This window comes from Anser anser, assembly GCF_964211835.1.
Source record: "Anser anser genome assembly, chromosome: 9".
Lineage (NCBI taxonomy): Eukaryota > Metazoa > Chordata > Aves > Anseriformes > Anatidae > Anser > Anser anser.
This window is the reverse complement of record NC_139729.1, coordinates 3,187,365-3,205,925: the sequence shown is the minus strand read 5'-3', so window position 1 is coordinate 3,205,925 and position 18,561 is coordinate 3,187,365. Positions and strand designations below refer to the sequence as shown.

At 40.5% G+C, this 18,561-nt stretch overlaps 1 protein-coding gene across 2 annotated transcripts in view; it reads right to left on the bottom strand.

Moving 5' to 3' along the window:
- The window catches only part of LOC310904446 (phospholipid scramblase family member 5-like), a 155,020-nt gene that overhangs the window by 15,997 nt on the left and 120,462 nt on the right, over nt 1-18,561 (bottom strand). For both annotated transcript variants that reach the window (XR_014588350.1, XM_083849194.1), the window contains exons 4-10: nt 10,778-11,004; nt 9,967-10,034; nt 7,279-7,430; nt 3,309-3,351; nt 2,273-2,493; nt 1,029-1,190; nt 25-186 (exon numbers count right to left, since the gene is read on the bottom strand). Coding sequence is in view for 1 of the 2 variants with exons in the window: in XM_083849194.1 (XP_083705320.1) it covers nt 25-186; nt 1,029-1,190; nt 2,273-2,493; nt 3,309-3,351; nt 7,279-7,430; nt 9,967-9,979 (753 nt within the window). In the remaining variant the exon portion in view is untranslated. The remainder of the gene's footprint in view (nt 1-24; nt 187-1,028; nt 1,191-2,272; nt 2,494-3,308; nt 3,352-7,278; nt 7,431-9,966; nt 10,035-10,777; nt 11,005-18,561) is intronic.

Here is an 18,561-nt window from a genome sequence, read left to right as displayed (position 1 = left end):
TACCTCTTGATTTTTCATACTTACGATGAGGAAACATGCACCAATCATCACTGCCTTGATTTTCACATCAAGATCTACTGGGACCTGGATCCCAAAGTTGGCAGTGTTGGTAAAGACATTGTTTACAAATCCAGACCAGTACTTGGAAATTTTGCCAATTGTTGACATTTCATTGAGAACTTTTACCTGCACCAATGAAAGACAGGAAAAAAACTAAATGTAAATAAATCTAATACGCACTGATTATATCCCCACAGAATTAATGACTGCCCCAGTATGCAGAGTATGCCATAGTTGTCAGGCTGTTCTTTTCTTCTTGTCATTGAAATGCTCTATTAGTTTCAGATTTACTTTTAGGAATGGCACACAAGAAAGGGTCTCTCTTACACATTTGGAGATATCTTCAGAGATGATGGAAAAGTGGAGGAAGGCAATTGTGAAAATTTACACCAATTCTTCTTTCATAACAGATTTTATTCCCCATTTTGTGTTTCTGATGTGCTCCAAGTCACAGTAGCATCACTGCTGTGGACCACTGTCCCCCACAACTGACAGATATGTTCTTGATTATGCAGCCATCTTCATGTTTCTCAGACTATACTGAAAATTGGGACATTTCCTACTGAACTCTTCTGATGTGGCTAACAACACAGAAGTACTCTTATGAATCTTTAACTAAGAGAAAGAGCTTTGTTCACATTAGAAACCTCTGTCCATGGTTTCTTCAATCATCTCCCATTCTCCCTCTCATCTCATAGATCTCCCTCTAAATATTTCAGTGGTTTTTCAGAATTACTTTTCTCCTGACAAATGATGTTAAATGGATGCAGAATTGTCACTCCTGTTCAGAAAACACCTGCAGGAATCTGCACGTAGAAGTCAGGAACACCAATGCACATCGTTGTAGTTCTGTTCCCAAATTATTTCAGTGTACTTAATATTTTTAAGGGTAGAATAGTAGGATTTTTGAGTGAGAAATTCATTCAAAGCAGTAACCTTAAAATTCTTAACACTCATAAGTAACATACCTCAAACTCAACATCTTCAAAACAGCCACAGGTTGCATATGGGCCAATTATTTTTAGGACATCTTCTTTGCTTTCATTCTGTATAGTAAACTTAGGCAGAAAAGGGTCCCAGTTCTGTACAACGTACCCAGCTATTGTACCTGGTGGGGACTGCACTTCTAGCTATCAAACAAAGCAAAACAAAATCTTATAAACTAGCTTTATATTAGTGTATTTTTCCATAATACTGTATCATTTAGATAACTGCAAAATATTTATTTACTGAACGTAATTATGTATAATTTTACTGAACCATGAACTGGATATCTAATGGCTGTCTAATGGTGTTTTTAAATACAGTGAACAATGCAAACCTCAAAAGCTGCACCAGAAGCTAACATCAATGTGAGATTTGAGAAAAGTCATATAATGTAATACGAAAGTATTGTAATCAGCGAGTATCCTATAGGCTTTTTTATGAAGTAATTGTGCTACCAAGGACCTTTTTTTTCTAAAATCCTGATGCAGAACCAATAAAATAGGTAGGTGAGTCACCCTATAAAACATTTTCATAAAATAAGAAAGGTGCATGAGTAGAAGAGAAAAATGGAATGGAAAAATCTGATTCTGTGTTTTTCACTCAAAGAAGCTTTTTTTTTTTTTTTTTTTTTTTCTGCAATTTCCAAGAAGTATATAGCCCGAAAGAGGCAGACCCATAGCACAATGCATCGGCTTTCTTGTATCTGCCTCCCAATCACACCCATGCACTGACGGCTCCAGGAATTTTTCATCTTTCCCACTCTGGGCTTGCAGTGAGTGACACACACCTGTAGCACTAACAGATGTTAGTCTGATCAGAGCAAACAGTGTTTTAGGGCATTACCTAACTGGAGAAATCTGTATTGTCAGATATAAGGGTCTATTTGGGATGCCCATGAGGGAAGAAGCATGCTGGGAGCATCACATGTAAAAGGATCTTGTTTGCCAATAATTGCTTCTAAATGAAGGCCTATTTGTAAGAATGGTCTTTAAAGGAAGTGAGAACATAGCCCGGTAGCCACTATAAGGGTTTTATTCTCCTCCCACTTGTAATGTTGCCTGGGCACACGCAGAGGCGAGAACAGAAGCCGCCCTCCGCACAGCCTGGGGCTGGGATGCGGCTGGGAATTCCTTTCTGCCATCCTCACTGAGGTCGCACAAAGCTTAATTAATGCTGAGCACATGCAGTGAGATGCTCGGACAAAAGGCAATTAGGCAGCACTCACCTCTTGCAGGAAGCAGGGGAACCAGCAGCTGTTGCATCTCAAGGGTCTATTCACTGTAATCACTTCTCGGCCTGAGTTATCAGCGATCCTTATGGTGAAAGACCTTATAGGCGAACACAAGTTACGATCAAAGCAACCATTTTCTTCCACTGCAAAGTAAACTCTTTGTCCCAAATGGTTTTTTATCTCATATTTGCTGCAGGTCTCTGTGCCAAGTATGGCTAATAAAGCAAAACAAGTCGGATGTTACCGTAACGTAATGTTAGAATTAGAGGTAGCCTCTGCCAAGACTCACCAAATTCAGCTTTGCATACAAGTTTACAGCTTCAGTCTTCTCTGCAGTATATATTCTAAATTCTATGAACAGAGACTATTTAAAAAAAAATGTTTTGAAATTACACAAAGTACAATAATAATGAAATAATAATGTCAGCTCTGTATTTTGAAAGAACATTTAGTTCAAAGACTTTGGTTTGCTGTACACTGAAGTATAGATCACAAAATAGAATTCATGTCCTGAGTTTTGGTTTTGGATTCTTCTTTGTAACCTGTGAGGAATAATGATATGAGGCTATCCCTCTTCATTGACAACTTGCACTCAGAGAGGTACCCAAGAATCAGGCCAAAAACATTTCAAGTGGGAGAAACGCATTTAAAAATGGTTTACTTGTAGAATTTGAAACTTCAAAATTTTGAGGAACTATGTAAATAAAATTATGCTTCATTTTGTTTTCTGACCTTTCTTTCTCTATTCACTTGTAGTATGTTAGTTGCTGTTAAGGACAACAACCATCTTTCCAATCCATGGAAAAAATTAATCTCTAATAACTTTGAGAGAGGGGTTTTAGGGCTGAAGCAGAGGCTCTTTGTAATCCTCCTTTCCTCATTTCACCATACTACCACCACATTAGAGGCCTGACGCAAGGTCAGCAGAAGGCTTTGCAATGACTCCAGCAAGATGGGGAGAAGACTTGAAAGCCCTTTGGAGATATCTGTGTACCAGCACCGTTAGAGCATGATAAGGATTGCACCATACCTTCAAGGAGCTCCACCTGCTGATGAATAATTATCCGGTCCAGCTGTTTAAAAACAAAAAACAAAAAACAAGGTAGTGAGTGTTGGAAGGGCCTACAGCTGCCAGTGATCACCTGCCCATTTATATTTCTTTCCCTTCAGAGTTCCTCAGAGAAGTCCTCACTGCCTGAAACTGTCCTCATCTATGAACTGGTTACAAATGTAGGAGAAAAACTCTTTGCCATGACACCCAGCTCCTCTGTGCTTATTGTCCCTCTGCCATACTCTGCTTTAGAAAACAATCACCAGTATTACAAAGCCTTAATTTCAGTCTACCTTGATTTCAGCCCACCTTCCAGTTTTATGTGACTTTTTGTGCATGTTTTTGTGCATTGCTACTTCCTTCTACTCAAAACCCTGGTAGGTATCAGAAACCTGACACAGGGTTTTGCCATTACTCACAGCTGAAGTCAAAAAGCATGTGGCAGACTTCTGAGACCAGCATGTCACAGTTCTCTGGCATTTGTATATTTTATGATTGACAAATCTTACCCGGTACACGTTCCAACTGTTGCAGCCATTTATCAATTCCAGTCATCTCCTGCAGCTAGTGCAAGCAGCAAAGAAAAACTGGTAAGAGAGAAACTTCTGTATCCCTTTCATTAATCTCTGAAATGTGCATGCCAGAAATAATAAAAAATATTTGGACTTAAAAATCTTCTCCCAAGAATATTTGCTGTTTGTCATTTAGATTTCATGAGATATGAGAAGCCTTGGAGCTCATGGGAAGTTGGTACAGAGCTCTGCTGATGAAAAATGAATAAACAGGTTAAAGATGGCAGGGCTATTTTAAAATTTTAGTATTGATTTAATATGGATTCCTTTCCTCCACATAGATTTTCACAGGGAAAAGAAAAATAATGAGCCTGTATTGTTAAAAGCTTTGAGTGATTTTGCTCCGTGTATCAGTTTGTTGTGTCCCAGGCAGAGGCAATATTTAGACAACACAGCAGAACCACTTGTTAGGCTTGTTTGTTTTGCCTTGTTTCTGCAAGACAGCCGTTCTGATGCATCTTTTATTGGGACACTTGTGGATTAAGGGAATTCTGCACTGCATTTGAAAGCATCCAAAGCCCTTTGGTTTACATGGGTCTCGGTCCTCTTGAGCTCAGATGTGTTTAAATTCCTTATACACAGCTAATTGTCAGAACTTAGCTTTGTCAGTATTAAATTTACATCTGATCAGTCTAAAAAAATCTAAACAAAGAAACTTCTTACAAAATTGGTTAAGCCTGGATAGTGGCACAACACAATGTTGAGCTTCTTGGAAAATTCATCTCAGGTCTCTTCCATCTATTCCTGCTCTGGGCAAAGGTTTCCTTGACCTTTGGGATAGACACTGCACAATTCCAAGAACTATGGCTGTGATCTGGAAGTTAATCATGGTTTTTGGGTAACCTGTCTTGTAGAAAAGTGTTTAGAGTGTCACTTTTGTGGTAGTTACAGAAAGCATGGTATCAGTGTACCAGGGCAGAAGCGGTATATTGCCAGTCTCTGAAGCGCTTTGAACAGCCAAGTGCATTGCTCCACAGCCTGGCTGGCTTCAGGTGTGTATTTCCAGAGGGAAATACTTCTTTCTGGCTTTAACAAGACAGGTATTTTCTTTTCCTCTCACCCATCACTATATGCTGGGCCCCTGAGTTCCTGTTTTGTATAAGACTGCGGGGATCTCACAGCAAGTACAAGTAGCATCCCGCACCAAAACATTCTGCAACGCATGGAAACATTAGCTGTGGTATACGCCAATAATCCAGAGGAGGGGAGGTTTGAATCTCTAAATAGATCTAAATACAAGAGAGCAGAGGACTGGATTACTTCAAAAAAATTCATCTAGAAAAGTAGAATCAATAGAATGAGGGAGAAGGGAGAGTTGTTCTCCTTCCACAGCTTCCCTGGCCAGCAGGAGCGACAGTGAGGGCCAGACTGACCACATCCTCTCACAAATGCAGCATCATGGGCAGTGACACAGTAGACATGGACCCACGAGTCATCCTTGGACCTCCCTTATTCCAGCAGACTGGATTCAAAGCTTGAATCAGTAACAAAAATCCTAGTGAGCAGAAATCTTCAGTGCAACACTAAGAGGTGCAATCGCCATTTTGTTGTTACTGTCCCCTAGCCCTTACTCCAGGGGATGCTGTCAGACCACATTAACAGCCAGACCTGACCTTGGAGAAGCTGAACCTCGGTGAAGATTGCTTAACACTCTTCAGCCACTCTCCAGCAAGCAGATGTGTTTTTTTTTTTTTCTTACACAATGAAAATCCTTAACAGAAAATCTGCAGTGGGTTGTTCAAGGGCAACATGATTGTGTCAGGAAGCCAGGCTGGCTCAGCATTGCATACCCTCTTTACTCTCTTCAGACAGCAGAGCAAATTGAGAATAATTAGGAAGGGCTGCAGCACAGGCACATGGTTATTAGGCTGAGAACAAGCATGAATGAAGTCTTGAGTTCTAGTTATAGTTCTGACAGCTCCTTGCTCTTTTGTCTTTGTGTCAGATGTAAAGCTTCTGTAAAATGGAGAAATAGAATGTGCTTGCCCACATTGTACGGCTAAAGATGAGGTGTAATTCATGTTCATGCAGAAGACTGAATATGTAACCTGGCAAGTATTTACTATCACAATCACTTTTTGACTAAAAAATGTAGCTCGACGGTCTGTGAACAAATGCTTCTGTAATTGACAACACATATCATTTTGTGCACAGGCACCATGAAATGAAAATCGTAACTCCACATGAAAGATAATTTCTGAAGGGTCTCCTGGTTTTGTTAGCTATCTAAGTGGCTTAGGTTCCAAATATAAAATGCATTCAGTTTCTGCTTCTAAACCAAGCTACAGACAAGCATATTTGAAATAGAGCCCTCAAGTGAAACAAGCATTTCTCAGCACTACCAAAGCACAAACACAGCAGAAGTGTGTGCATCGGAATCACCGTCATCTGACTACACGGTGAGCCTGATTCTGCCCCCTGCCACACCAGCTGGGATGCATGAAGTGTTACTCAGTGTATGTAAGAGTGACAGTATCCGGCCATTTGTGAAATGCAAACTGGAGACAGTGTCAAAGCAGTAGCCAGGGGTGGACCTCCAAAAAAAAAAAAAAAAAAAATCAGGAAAAGATGAAACTTTTGGAACTGACCTGCAGAAGCTATGGAGCTGCAGACCACCACTGATCGGAGCTCCAGGAGCTGTGTGGTTTCACAGAGCAAGGTGAACAGGTGTACATTTAGCACCAGGACTAAAATGTCTTTACCATTCCCTTTCCCTCCCCTGCCTGTGACTTTAGCTTCCATTTCCATGCAGTTCTCTGCCTTTGGCACTAGCCCTTTCCTGCCCCACAGCCCAAAACAGAGTGGGTGTGGGTCTGCAGCTGCCCAGGCTTTCACTCACCGAGTCATCCCCTTGGGAGCTGGCTTTCCCAGGACCCTCCCTCTAACCTTGAGGGCACTGTCCTGGTGGGCACAAGGAATTTGCTCAGAAGACCTGCATGTTCCCAAAAGGATGGAATGTGACAGTTCCTTTTGCACACTGCTTGTTTTCATCAACCAGACTAGTTTTGAGGTCAACCGGAGTTTGGCAGTGGTTTCCCTGGGAGTGAGCTCTTAAGGGGCTGGAAGGAAACTGGGCGGGACAATGAGAGGGATAAAAGTTATGATCAGGAAAAAACAAGTCCTAGAGACAGGAAAATCATGTTTGGGGGACAAGGAGAACTGCACACAAAACAAATGGTTTTCCATAAAAATGAATGGCAGCAATGAAGGAAGAGTCCTATGCTCCTTATTTCATTGTAATATCAGACAACCAAAAAGCTTCCCCTTCTCCAACTCCCCCTCCACAAGAAAAAAAAAAAAGAACACTCCCCCACCCCCCAAATTTATCTGTCTACGATGAAAACAGAACAGTTCTAGCATTTGGAAATATTCAGGACCTGATTCAGGTACTCCAGACCAGGTGGCAAGTTATGAGCATGTGATGTTTGCTTCCAGAGGCTTATGGGTTCAACAGGATTATCTTGTTCAGGAAGGCCAGAAGAACCAGGGAGGTAATCCTTAAAGACTGGGTTTGTTTGTTGTTGAGATTCTGCAGGAGGAGAAAATAAATTAAAAAAAATCAGAAATGAACAGCGTCGAACAGCAGCTAGCTGCTCGGATCCAAACTGGGACACTAGTGTCACATTCTGCCTGGGACTATGTCAGCATTTTAGTTCAGATGAAGAGCAAGGATCTGAAGTGAATCTCCTGACGCTCCCTCACTTCCAGCACTCCGGTTCACCCTACAAAGCTGTCTTGGAGCTTGCAAACTGAGATCCCTTCAGATGAAACTAAACCTAGAGATGCTGGGACAGCTCATCCATGGGACAAGGCTGGAGCTGAGCCAAGCTCACACATGGAGTGGCCGTGGGCTCCTGAGCATGGGCTGCTCAGCACTGCTCCCGCTGTGCTGATGTCCACCCAGCTACTTGTCAGGGCTGGCTTCCCTTCCAGCATCTTAAGGGCATGCATGTTTTCTCTTTAATTAGAGATACTTTCCAGGGATCTCAGATTCCCCATGCTACATGTTACAGCTGTGGTATGAAAAGTCTACAGCTTCTTCCAGTGCATTATTCATTAATCTTAACAGGAGATCAGATAAGAGTAAGCTGCATTTTCTGGTCTGCTGTTGCAAACCCTTCTTTTAGGACACAATGCTGGTTACCCTGACTAGTGCTGCTGGAGGTAACGTGAGCATTTACTGTTACTGGCACCCCTGTGCATCAATCTACTCATATACACAGGCATCTTCTCTCTCCGTGCAGCAAGCTCCTTGGCCATTTGATTCTACACTCCCATCGGTTTCACTATCAGCATCTTTCCACAGACTTCAGTAACACTAACTCTGCTGGAACAAGCAAGAGCCAGCTGAAGCTCTCAGCATGTATATTGCAAGTCCTTGTATTAAACTGATCCCCCGTGACTCAGCAAGAAAGCAGTCTCCAGACTGATCATTTTTATCTCCTGCATAACAATACTTGGGCACAATGAGGCCTGAGCTCCAGAAGGAATTTGGGCTCTAGGTCTGAAGATCTGTTTTGCAGGTGTGGGTTTAAATGAGATCCTTTAGCTTTATTTGAACCCAGTGTGGCTGATTCATCATTTAATCATATTTTGATCTTAATTTGCCTTTGCAGCCACTGCTTTCCTTCAAAGTCTGAGACCACAGGAAGAAGAAGCAACCTTTTGAATTTGTAGCTGGCTTTTAAAAATGTATAACTGGGTGATAAATATTTTATATGCTCTTCTGCATCATTTTACCTCACAGGGTTCTGTTACTGCCATAACTCTTGTTGTTACATGAAATGCCATGAAGTGGTCGAGTGTCTGTGTTATTCTTGGATAATAAAGAGAAAAAAGACAACAAATTGCAGTTCTACCTGTCAAATTTTAAGCTATACAAAAATCAAGCAGTAAATATATTAAATATTGATGACAACCTAAGGTACTCTGAGGCTCTGTCTATTTTTTGTGGTTCTTTCCTATTTCATTTACGGTATGGGAGAACTTAAAAGTTACCACATGATACAGTGAGCATTCCGTACAATCATAATGTAGGGAGCTACTGGCTCCTAACAGAAGCATATTATCAACTTCCTTCATTATGAAACTATTTTACACAACGTGAATATTTTGTTGCTTCTGTTAGTTGCTATACATTAAAATACACATAACCAGATCTTTTATATGGCTAAAAACAAGCAAAATGTATACTCCTCAGGGAAAAACATATGTTCCAATAGTACAACAATGCCCTTAAATCTGTCTGCTGCTGTATAAATTCAAACACTGAAAATTCTGAATGTCTTAAGTATGTTGTGGGGGGGAATGAGGATGGTAAACATTTGGCAAACACACAGACATTGCTGGAGCTCCCTGGGCCCGCATCTGCCTCCATACATAACACCAGGGTGACCTCTATGGGGTTGCATTCACATTAAGAAAAAACAGATTTGTGTCTTTCTGCTTAGTTTTAGTATTTGTCAGAATAGAAAAAATGAATTTTGATGGCTTGTTAGATCAGCATACTACTATATATCTGATCGTATAGTGGTTATCTGTAGCCCTGAATACCCAATGGGCTCCAGCTCAAAGACAATACATGACAAAAATGAACCCAGATAGAAGTAACCTAGTTAAATTCAGTTCTCCTTCAGATATTTATTTTCCTATATTACTCTGGGCAGTTTTGAAAGTGAAAAGCATTTGCTGATTTTGTATTTTCAAAGTGGAATAGGAAAGAATAGTGCAAAAATCTGTGTTAATCTTGGATCAGTACATGTCTTTCCATACAGCCTATACTGACAGGTTTAAACACAAACATACAAACACACCATTTTCTGACTGAATGCACATGCTAACATTTTGTAACATATATTATTCAAATAACATTCCAGTATAGATTTTAGTCTCCTCAGGAGCCTCTTGAATGCTGAAAAATTAAAGGAAGCCAAAACAACCGTGCTTTGGCTGCTGTGGTTTTAGCCTGAAACTCTCATTTCATCAGACTGCTGATTGCTGGAAACGTATGAGACTGTAGTTTTCTGTAAACATGATCTAAAAATACAGACTATAGATGCACTTACCTTGAGAGGCCATGAAGCTTCCTGAGTTACTTCTTCAAAGGAAGGCAGGTTAAAAGAAAAGGCTTTTCCTGTTGCAGCAAAGAAAAAAAGAGCACAGCATGCACAAAACTTCAGAAGGTGTCTGTCTACTTCATATCAGCTTACAAAGAACTGGAGGAAATGTATTGCCTTTTTCATGTTCCAGAACACTGCATTTTATGTCGATGGACAACAGGGGGAGATGATGCTAACAAACAAGGAAAATATTATTCATTTAAAGTCATTTGCACCAATGGAAAGATGAAGTGTTTTGTGCATACAAAGAGACAAAACTTCAACGTAACCACCAGGTAACAGAATGCTTTAGACCTAAAATTCCACTTTATAATGTATGTATATATTCCGTGACTATACAAATTCTGTCTTTATAATTCAATATTTATGTTTCTGTTTCTGCAGGTATCCAGCAAGGACAGAGGAGCTAATTACCTGCAGTTCCCTACTGCTGGCCCTCAGTCAACAAACCATGTGCTTAGAGCAGGGGGAGCTACCTGGGCTTTCTCTCTGCACTCCAATGGTGGGGCATCACTGTCCCCTGCAAGGGACATCACTGAGCCCCAGAAAAGGACCCTGTGCCAGCCCCTCCACAGCCCCTTGACATGAGGGGCTCTGCTGCTGATCCCTGTGAGGTGTTCAAACTGCATGGATGAATTAAAACTCACTGTCTGTGCTCTGCTCTGGATGAGCACAGTCCAGTCCAAAAAGTACCACACGTAATTACCCGCATTGCACCGAGCAGAAGGGAGAAGGAGGGAGAGTAACCTTGACTTACCAGCTCATATTTCTACCTCAAGTGCCCAAGTCGCCATGGAGATCACGCACGTGTGAGCCGCAGACAGATATGATGCATGGCTGCAAAAACGGCAGAGCCTGAGCAGAGGGCGCGGAGGATCAGGGTGAGGTGCTGGGGACCATTTTCTATCCTGTTACTGCAGGTCCTATCAGTTTGAAACGGTCTGTAGGGGCACATCCGAGCAGATTTAACTCCAGAGGGTACAGCTGAGGAAGATACGGACAAGGAAGAATCCATGAAGGAAGAATACAGAGAAACCCTAATAATAATAATAATAATAATAATACAAACACGGAACCCATTTTTTATTGACTGTATTAGTAAATTCAAATCCCACAGGTCTCCCAGTGAAACGTGAAAATCTGGCTGTGCAAAACCTCCCCGCACTTTGTCGTTGCACACTTGGGAAGTCACTGGGCAGTGCAGCCCTACCCAGCTGATCCTGGCTGGGCTCACCCTTGGAAACACAGCGTGGAGGGAGAAGGCAGCCCACAGACAAAGGAACTTTGGCTACTGAAAAATGCCACACTAAACAAATCCCTCCAGACTGGGAAGAAGTTTGACATCACTGGAAAGAAAGATTAGGAATGACTAAAAGTTTTTTGCTTCCTTTCTCCTTGTCAAAGATGTGCTTATTCAGAGCAAGGATTTAACCTGGGGAGCAGGCACAAAGCTTAAACAAGCTTCCTGAAGAAGAAAGGAAGAGGGAAAGCTCTGGGAAAATATCGTAAACATAACTTTGAAAACAATGGATAGAAAATTTCAAAAAGCAACTCAGGTACGGCACTAACCCAGCTTTGAAAATGAAAAAAGACTTGCTTTACCTCCCAGAAAACCAAACCAAAAAAAAACCAATACTTCTGTCAACACATAAAGCAAGTGTGGTGCAGTAAGAAAAACGTGCCTAAAACAGACAAAACACACACTTAGAGATATATGCTGAAGGAAAAGCTTTCAAACATTTGCAGAGTCTTTTGTGAGAACTCCAACCAGCTCTCTGGCTAGTCCTTGCCATCCCCAACCCGTGGTTGTAGGGGCCTGGGGCAGCCCAGCCCAGCCGTGGGAGCCCTCTGCTTTGCCCACTGCAGCCAGTAGCAGCCCGCGGGCAGGAGGGCAGCAGGGTGGCTGGGCTGCCCCAGCACGGGCACAGGGAGGAGCTGCCGAGGCTCCTTCCAGAGCACGGGCTCCCTCTAGGAGCTGGAGCCGCCGTGGTGGCACAGGCAGGTCCACGCGCTGGCAGGGACCAGGCTTCGTTATTCCGCTGCTCATGAAATGAACATTTCCCTGAAGCAGTTCTGCCCCAAAGAACTAATTTCCTGGCATTATTTACAAAATTGCAGTAAACAGGTGATAGAAAGATACAAAGTGTGGCTCAAAGTGCGTTTTATGTTTTTCCATTTCTTTCACAGATTTCCATATCTTTCACAATGTCCCCTCTTACCACATTGGTGTTTCTTTTTTTTTTTTTTTTTTTTTTTTTTTTTTTTTGTTGAAACAATCATTTTAGTAGATTACATCAAGGGATTTCTGCAGGAATTGAAAACAAGTTTTGCATTGAGATAGGTCTTTACAATTAAAATTTTGTATTTAATAGTTTATTTCATCTCAATTTATCTTTTTATTAAGTACTCACATATTGTTCAAAAACTGCTCCAGCTGTGATTAAAGGCAGCCTCACTAAGGACTGCAGCAACAGAAGACTTATTTATCATATTTATCCACAAACACAAGCATCCTTTGGTGCTATTTAAAAATACATAGAGAAAAACTACAAACAAGGGAGGAACATTTAAAGAATTATATATAACTATTTCTAGACAACTTTTAAGGACAAGCAGAATGGCAGCACCCAAATTCTGCCAAGACACTGAGCTGGGAACCTTTGCCCCCTGTTGAAGGCTTCAGGGCTCACTGCCTACATTTGCTTCATTACTAGGAAGGAACACTAACACTGAGCCTGCTCCCTTCCTCTGTATTAAGGTGCTGGACACCTGTAACATGTTTGCAGGTATTAATAATTGGTGTGTAACAGAAACTGAGTGTGCGTATGTGCATTGCCTTTAACTGAAATATAAATTTGCTCCATCCCATGCTGTGAAGTTTATAAAGATTGATGAACAAATCATTGGAAGTTGCAAGTTAGCACCTTGGTAGATCTATTAAAATCAAAAAGGCTTTGAGATCAGGGCAAGCAATGCTTGGCTGGAGGAATTTATATGTCTAGACACCTTCCTATTTTTTTTTCTTTAAAATTTGCTGATCAAGAAGGAAATAAAGTATATTTAGCTTTTAATGCCTTAATATCTAATTATTTTTGTTTGATTTTACTAGAAGAGGTGTTGGATCAGGTAATGGTTCCCCTTAGATCATTATTTACCTGTTTCTGTCCTGCAGTTAGCACAGGTATATATGGTATTTATCACAAAGTAATTGTTTCTGTTGTACAAAAAAATGTTGCTTTCATACTGCATCCCATATTAATAAGAAACTTTCAGAAGCTTTCAGTTCATTAGACTGCCACACATTTACGCTATTGTAGTTGTGACACTGTGCATTTCAGGCCAACCATTTGCTTATATTGAATATTTCAACAATTGTCTTCCTTGCACTCGTTATCAGTATTTGATGTAAAAGAAAAACAGACAACTCTTTTCTATAACCACCTCTTCTCCAGAAACGCAGAGATCCATTCCTATGTTTGTGTCATAAGCTGACACAACCACCTTTACAATTAATGGGTATATATTACACAAAGTACTGCAGCCTGTAGGAAACATGTCCACGGACTAAGATATTGTCTCAGACAGCGCAGAGCCAAAACACACATGTCCCTCCTGAAAGTGTAGAGTCTCAGTCAACCAGGTGGGTCCATAGGGAAAAGATACCGTATGGCTTAATGTAGATGCTGCTTTTCTACAGCCTAATCGCTCTTAGTTTCTTCACCGGCTTTGAAAATTCATTAGGTAAAATCAGAGTTGTTGTTATCAGAAAACACTGTATATTTTGGATGCTTTTGTGTGGGGATGACCAGGAGATTGCCTTAAAAACACTGACTGAGCTACATCACTAACATAGCCACCCCCAGCTGACCACAGTATTTGCCATCATATGACACTTTCCAGCAATGAAAGACAGTTCATTAAGGTGCAGTAAATTTTGGCAGTCATTAAGATGATTGCCTGATGGTTGGGTTTTCTAGTTCCATTTGTCATACAAACCAGCATTGCTTCATTACTCTGGCAGGCTGCTGGAGTGATTGTTCAAAAATTAACCTCTGGAAGCACAGACCCAGTGACATAGAGGTGAACAGGTTTGTGCTCCTTTAGAGCACATTAGGTGTTTGTTAGGTGAACAGTCCTGGCACCCACATGAAGGTCAAATCAAAATTATCAGTTGATCTCCTCTGCATTTTTGGAAGTCACCATTCAATATTCTAATTCCAACTTCAAACTAAATAAATGTTGGGGGGAGGGTGGGGTGGGGATGAGAGAAGAGAAGTGGATAAGATAACCACACGATTTAATGATATAATGGTAACTCTATTAGGACATCAAAATTAATTTTGGTTTCCCCGAGGTATCTTATTTTAATTAACAAATCCACGATCCTGCTCTATTAATTAGCATACTGAAAGAATAATAAGTTTCAGATGAGCTTAACTCTAATAAAGCTTTTCAAGCCATAAAATAAGTAAAATAAAATAAAAGGAATTAAGGATCTCATTCCAATTTGTTTTCTCCATTTAGCAACAAGATTTAGAAATTTTACCCAATGCTACAGCAGAACTATTACACATATTTTAAAATTTGAAAACATTTGGGTTTTGCATTTATTGTGTTTCAGACACGCTACTTATTGAATGGATGACAGTGGCCTGCTTACCAAGAAAAATAATTCTTAGAGGATACCGGCTAATTTTATTTTCCATACTATTTACTAGTATTAAAACTGACAACCCATGGGATAACACACGGATTTTTAAACATCCTTATGCACTGCTGGTTTTCCAACAAACCTGCAAAACAGTACGTAACTCATGAGCATCCCATTGTGACAAATCAAAATCTAGGGATGTATCTGGAACACAAGCTTCTCAGAAGGTGTTGTGCACCTTGGCTTACCTGAACTATTCAGTGGTCACCAAGTGCCTGATACGCTACTGGTCAAGTCACATTTTTCTAGTCTGCTCAACGCAGCACTAGATCTGGAGAGCTGAATCTTTTTTTCCCAAATTTGTTTCCTGTTCCTCTCTCCTTGTATCACAGTTCATTCACTGGTGAAAAATCACAGAAAAATTTTTGAATTTGTTCTACAGTTGCTAGAAGTGACAGATTTGTACTTTAAATAATTGCCAAGCATTTTGCAGATTCCCCATTATGTAAAACAAGAAGAGAGAATAAAATATTAGCAAGCTGCCAAAGGTTTAGGTTAGCAAAATAAGCTAAGGAGAAAACTTCTACATAGATGAAATTGATGCTCATTGTTTCAGAACCATTTGTCCTATACACACACAGCCTGTTTCTTTGACCTAGCACCATCTGCAAGCAAACCAGAGTGAGAGGCCAGTAGGAAGATATGCATGCACAATTTGGCTTTAAAGATTTCAAACTGACAGGTTGAGTATTTTCTGTACTTCACTGAAGAACAAAAGTCACAATAGTTACTGAATAAAAGAGAAAAATAGCATTAATAGAACACGTAGAAAAAGTTGAGCAATTGAAAAATAAGGGAAAATACGTGAACTTCACTAGTACAGTTGCCAGCTCTGTCACTGCACAGAGTTCCTCTCTTCCAGCCATCGTGGCAGGAATAGCTCCATGCCCATAACAAGGTGCTTGGACCCTTAAAGTTGTTCCTGCTCTTCCTCTGTCTCAGTTGCCTTGGGTTTGTCTTGGGCTGCCGCATTTCCTACATCCCCTTCATGGGATCCCCAGTGAAAACCTGGTGCTGCGCTGCTGCTGCCGCACATAGGGGAATGACGGAGAGTCTCTCTGAAGGCAGTCAGAGCATGGAGTGCTCAATATCACAGACAACAACTTTTTGAAAGAATGGCTAAAGCCTTAGCTATGTTTACTTTATTTTTGTGATGGCATTTTCAGCTCCCTTCCATCTCCACACGGTCCCCTGAGGAAGCCTAGTTTGCAGGTTCCTCTTGTATCTGGAGTTTTTCCTCAGCCACCTCACAGCAAGCATTGTTTGCGTTTATTTTCAACACATTTGTGTCCCAGGTACATTAAAGGAATTCTTTCCTCAGAAAAAAATGATTAACACCCTATGATCATTGTCCTTTTCTAAAGGCTTTGTAACGCCTTTGATAGTTTACTCCTATTGTTTTATCTTCCTGTAACAACCTTAAACATGGAAGACAGAGACCATGGAGGAAGTGAACTTCTTCACTACTTGCTGTAGTTTTGAATGAGGGTTCCAATTTCTCAGGACTGAGATTTTTGCTATGGTGGGATTGGCACAGATGGCACCATTCCTTCTCTAAAATAATAATAATAGTAATAATAACAAACACATTTCCATAAGTGCCGGGTCTCACAGTTATTGCATATCTGGTAAAAGTACAGAACTCCATTCTCCAGATTTGTTCCAAAGAACTGGAATTTAAAAGACAGCTTTTTACACATGCCATTTTCATGTGGTAACCATACTAATTTACTCTAATACTTACATTTTAAATACAGTGGATATGGGAAAAGTTGGATATCATGACCTGGAAATGTAATGAATTATACTTGCAGCAAATGAGAATTAATCAAATATTGGATGAAATTCTGCTCTCATTTACTCCAGCATAACAGTTTATTCTAGTGACTGGGACGTGAATGTGGTCTCTTCTATATTTTTTTTTAGACAAAGAATTATACATTTTATAGACTCCAACATTTGGTTAATGGTTACTAAATCTGGCATTTACAGAGACATTAGAAAAGATGGCATTTATTTGCGATTTTATTTCCCTCATAGTGAAACGTGGAATCCATACAGCTGTACAATGAAGATGATTAGAATTGCTAGAAATGAAGGCTTCCTGGGAAAAAAAAAATCAATAGCATAGTTTAACTACATGAACCATAATTGCATTATTAGCTCTGCTGTGCGCTACCACAGGAAAGCTAATGACATGATTCTGAAGAAGCTTTATAGATTATGGAAAACTATATAACCTCTTGAGCTCCCATTGACAACATAACTCATTTGAGATCCTGGACATTATGGGAAGGAAAACTGCCTCATTTTTCACAAACCTTCTGAATACATCTTTTCGAGAATTTTAAATATTAACTGTACATATGCCCATGGACCAGTAGCTGGAATAACAATTACCACGTGCTTAAACTTAGCTGTGGCAAATTTAGCAGTGAATTGTGTTTCAGTGCCAGTTCAACAAATACACTGGCTGTTGCAAGAGGAGGGAGGGAGAGGAGGCACTCCCCACTCCAGACATACTCTGGAACTGAGAGGTAGCAAGAGGATTAATACCATAAACTGTTGGTGACATTTATTTATTTATTTTAGTTCTAAATATACTTACTGCTAGGTATTTACTGCCCTACAGTTTGCTACCTGAATTTCAACTTAAAAGCAGAGGTCCAAAATAATTTTCATTACATTTTGACAAAATGCGAAACAGAACAAGTCATTCCCTCTTTGTTCTTTATCCTTCTTTCCTACCCAATACCCAGGTTCCAAAGACAAATATTTGAAAAAACATGTCTCCAGTAGCTATTGCAACAGAGGAATGGCATTATAAGAATTAAGTCTGGAAACACCAACTGATCCATGACATAATCCCAAAACTTTGGGTTTAGGAGACATCTCATCTGCTCAACCACATTACTTCTACCCTACGTGAATAATCCACTTGCACACACGTGCTCTTCAGCCCCCTAGGGACCTAAAGTGGCCAGTTTATGTTCGTATTATATCTGTGCATCCATTTATACTGGTGGGTGTGCTCCAGTTGCTGCTGGTTCACCACTGTACAAGGATCAGTTTCATTTGTACTCTGGGAAGGTTCGAAAGGAACTTTGTGGCCATCCAAGGGAACTGATGATCTGCAAGTCTTGGATGACCTGGTTGTCCCTGCTCATTGCCTTCACGGTTCCATGGCAGGCTGCTGTACGTGTTTCTCGCAGGTCGGACCGCTTTGCCCATACTTTCAGATCACAACAGATGATATGTCTGCTCCCCCCCCTCCCCCAAGTGCAGCATTGCTTTTGCTCTTATTGTGACCAGGAAATCAAAGAAACTGACAGGTCAAAGGGGGAAGACCTGCATTTAGACTGGATGTGGGGAGGCAGAGGAAAAGAACTCTGAACGGAAAACAGCTAATTTACCAGCAAAATGTCCTATCATTGTTTATTCATTATCTTCTGTGTCTCTTGCTGCTGAGGCAACTTACTATTCTGCAAACTTAAGAATATGTTATGCCCTCTTCTGTTTAAAAGGGTTTTCATGCTGAAGGAAACACTAACTTGCTAAATGAAATTTTCTAACAAGGGAACACCTAAATGGACTTACAGTCATGACATGTACAAGATATGGTGGATAAAAAGCTATTATTTGCAAAGGCTGTGGGAAAACAGTGCTGAATTAATATATGGAGTTTTTTTTTTAACTGGGTCCCGAGGAAACATACAGGCTTTTTGTTGTTGTTTGCTTTTTTTTTTTTTTTCCCCCTCCAGGTTTGTAGTTTCTACTGTCAAATTCTGCTGGCTTTACTTATGTGTGGTAAAATGTTGCCATCAAGTGGC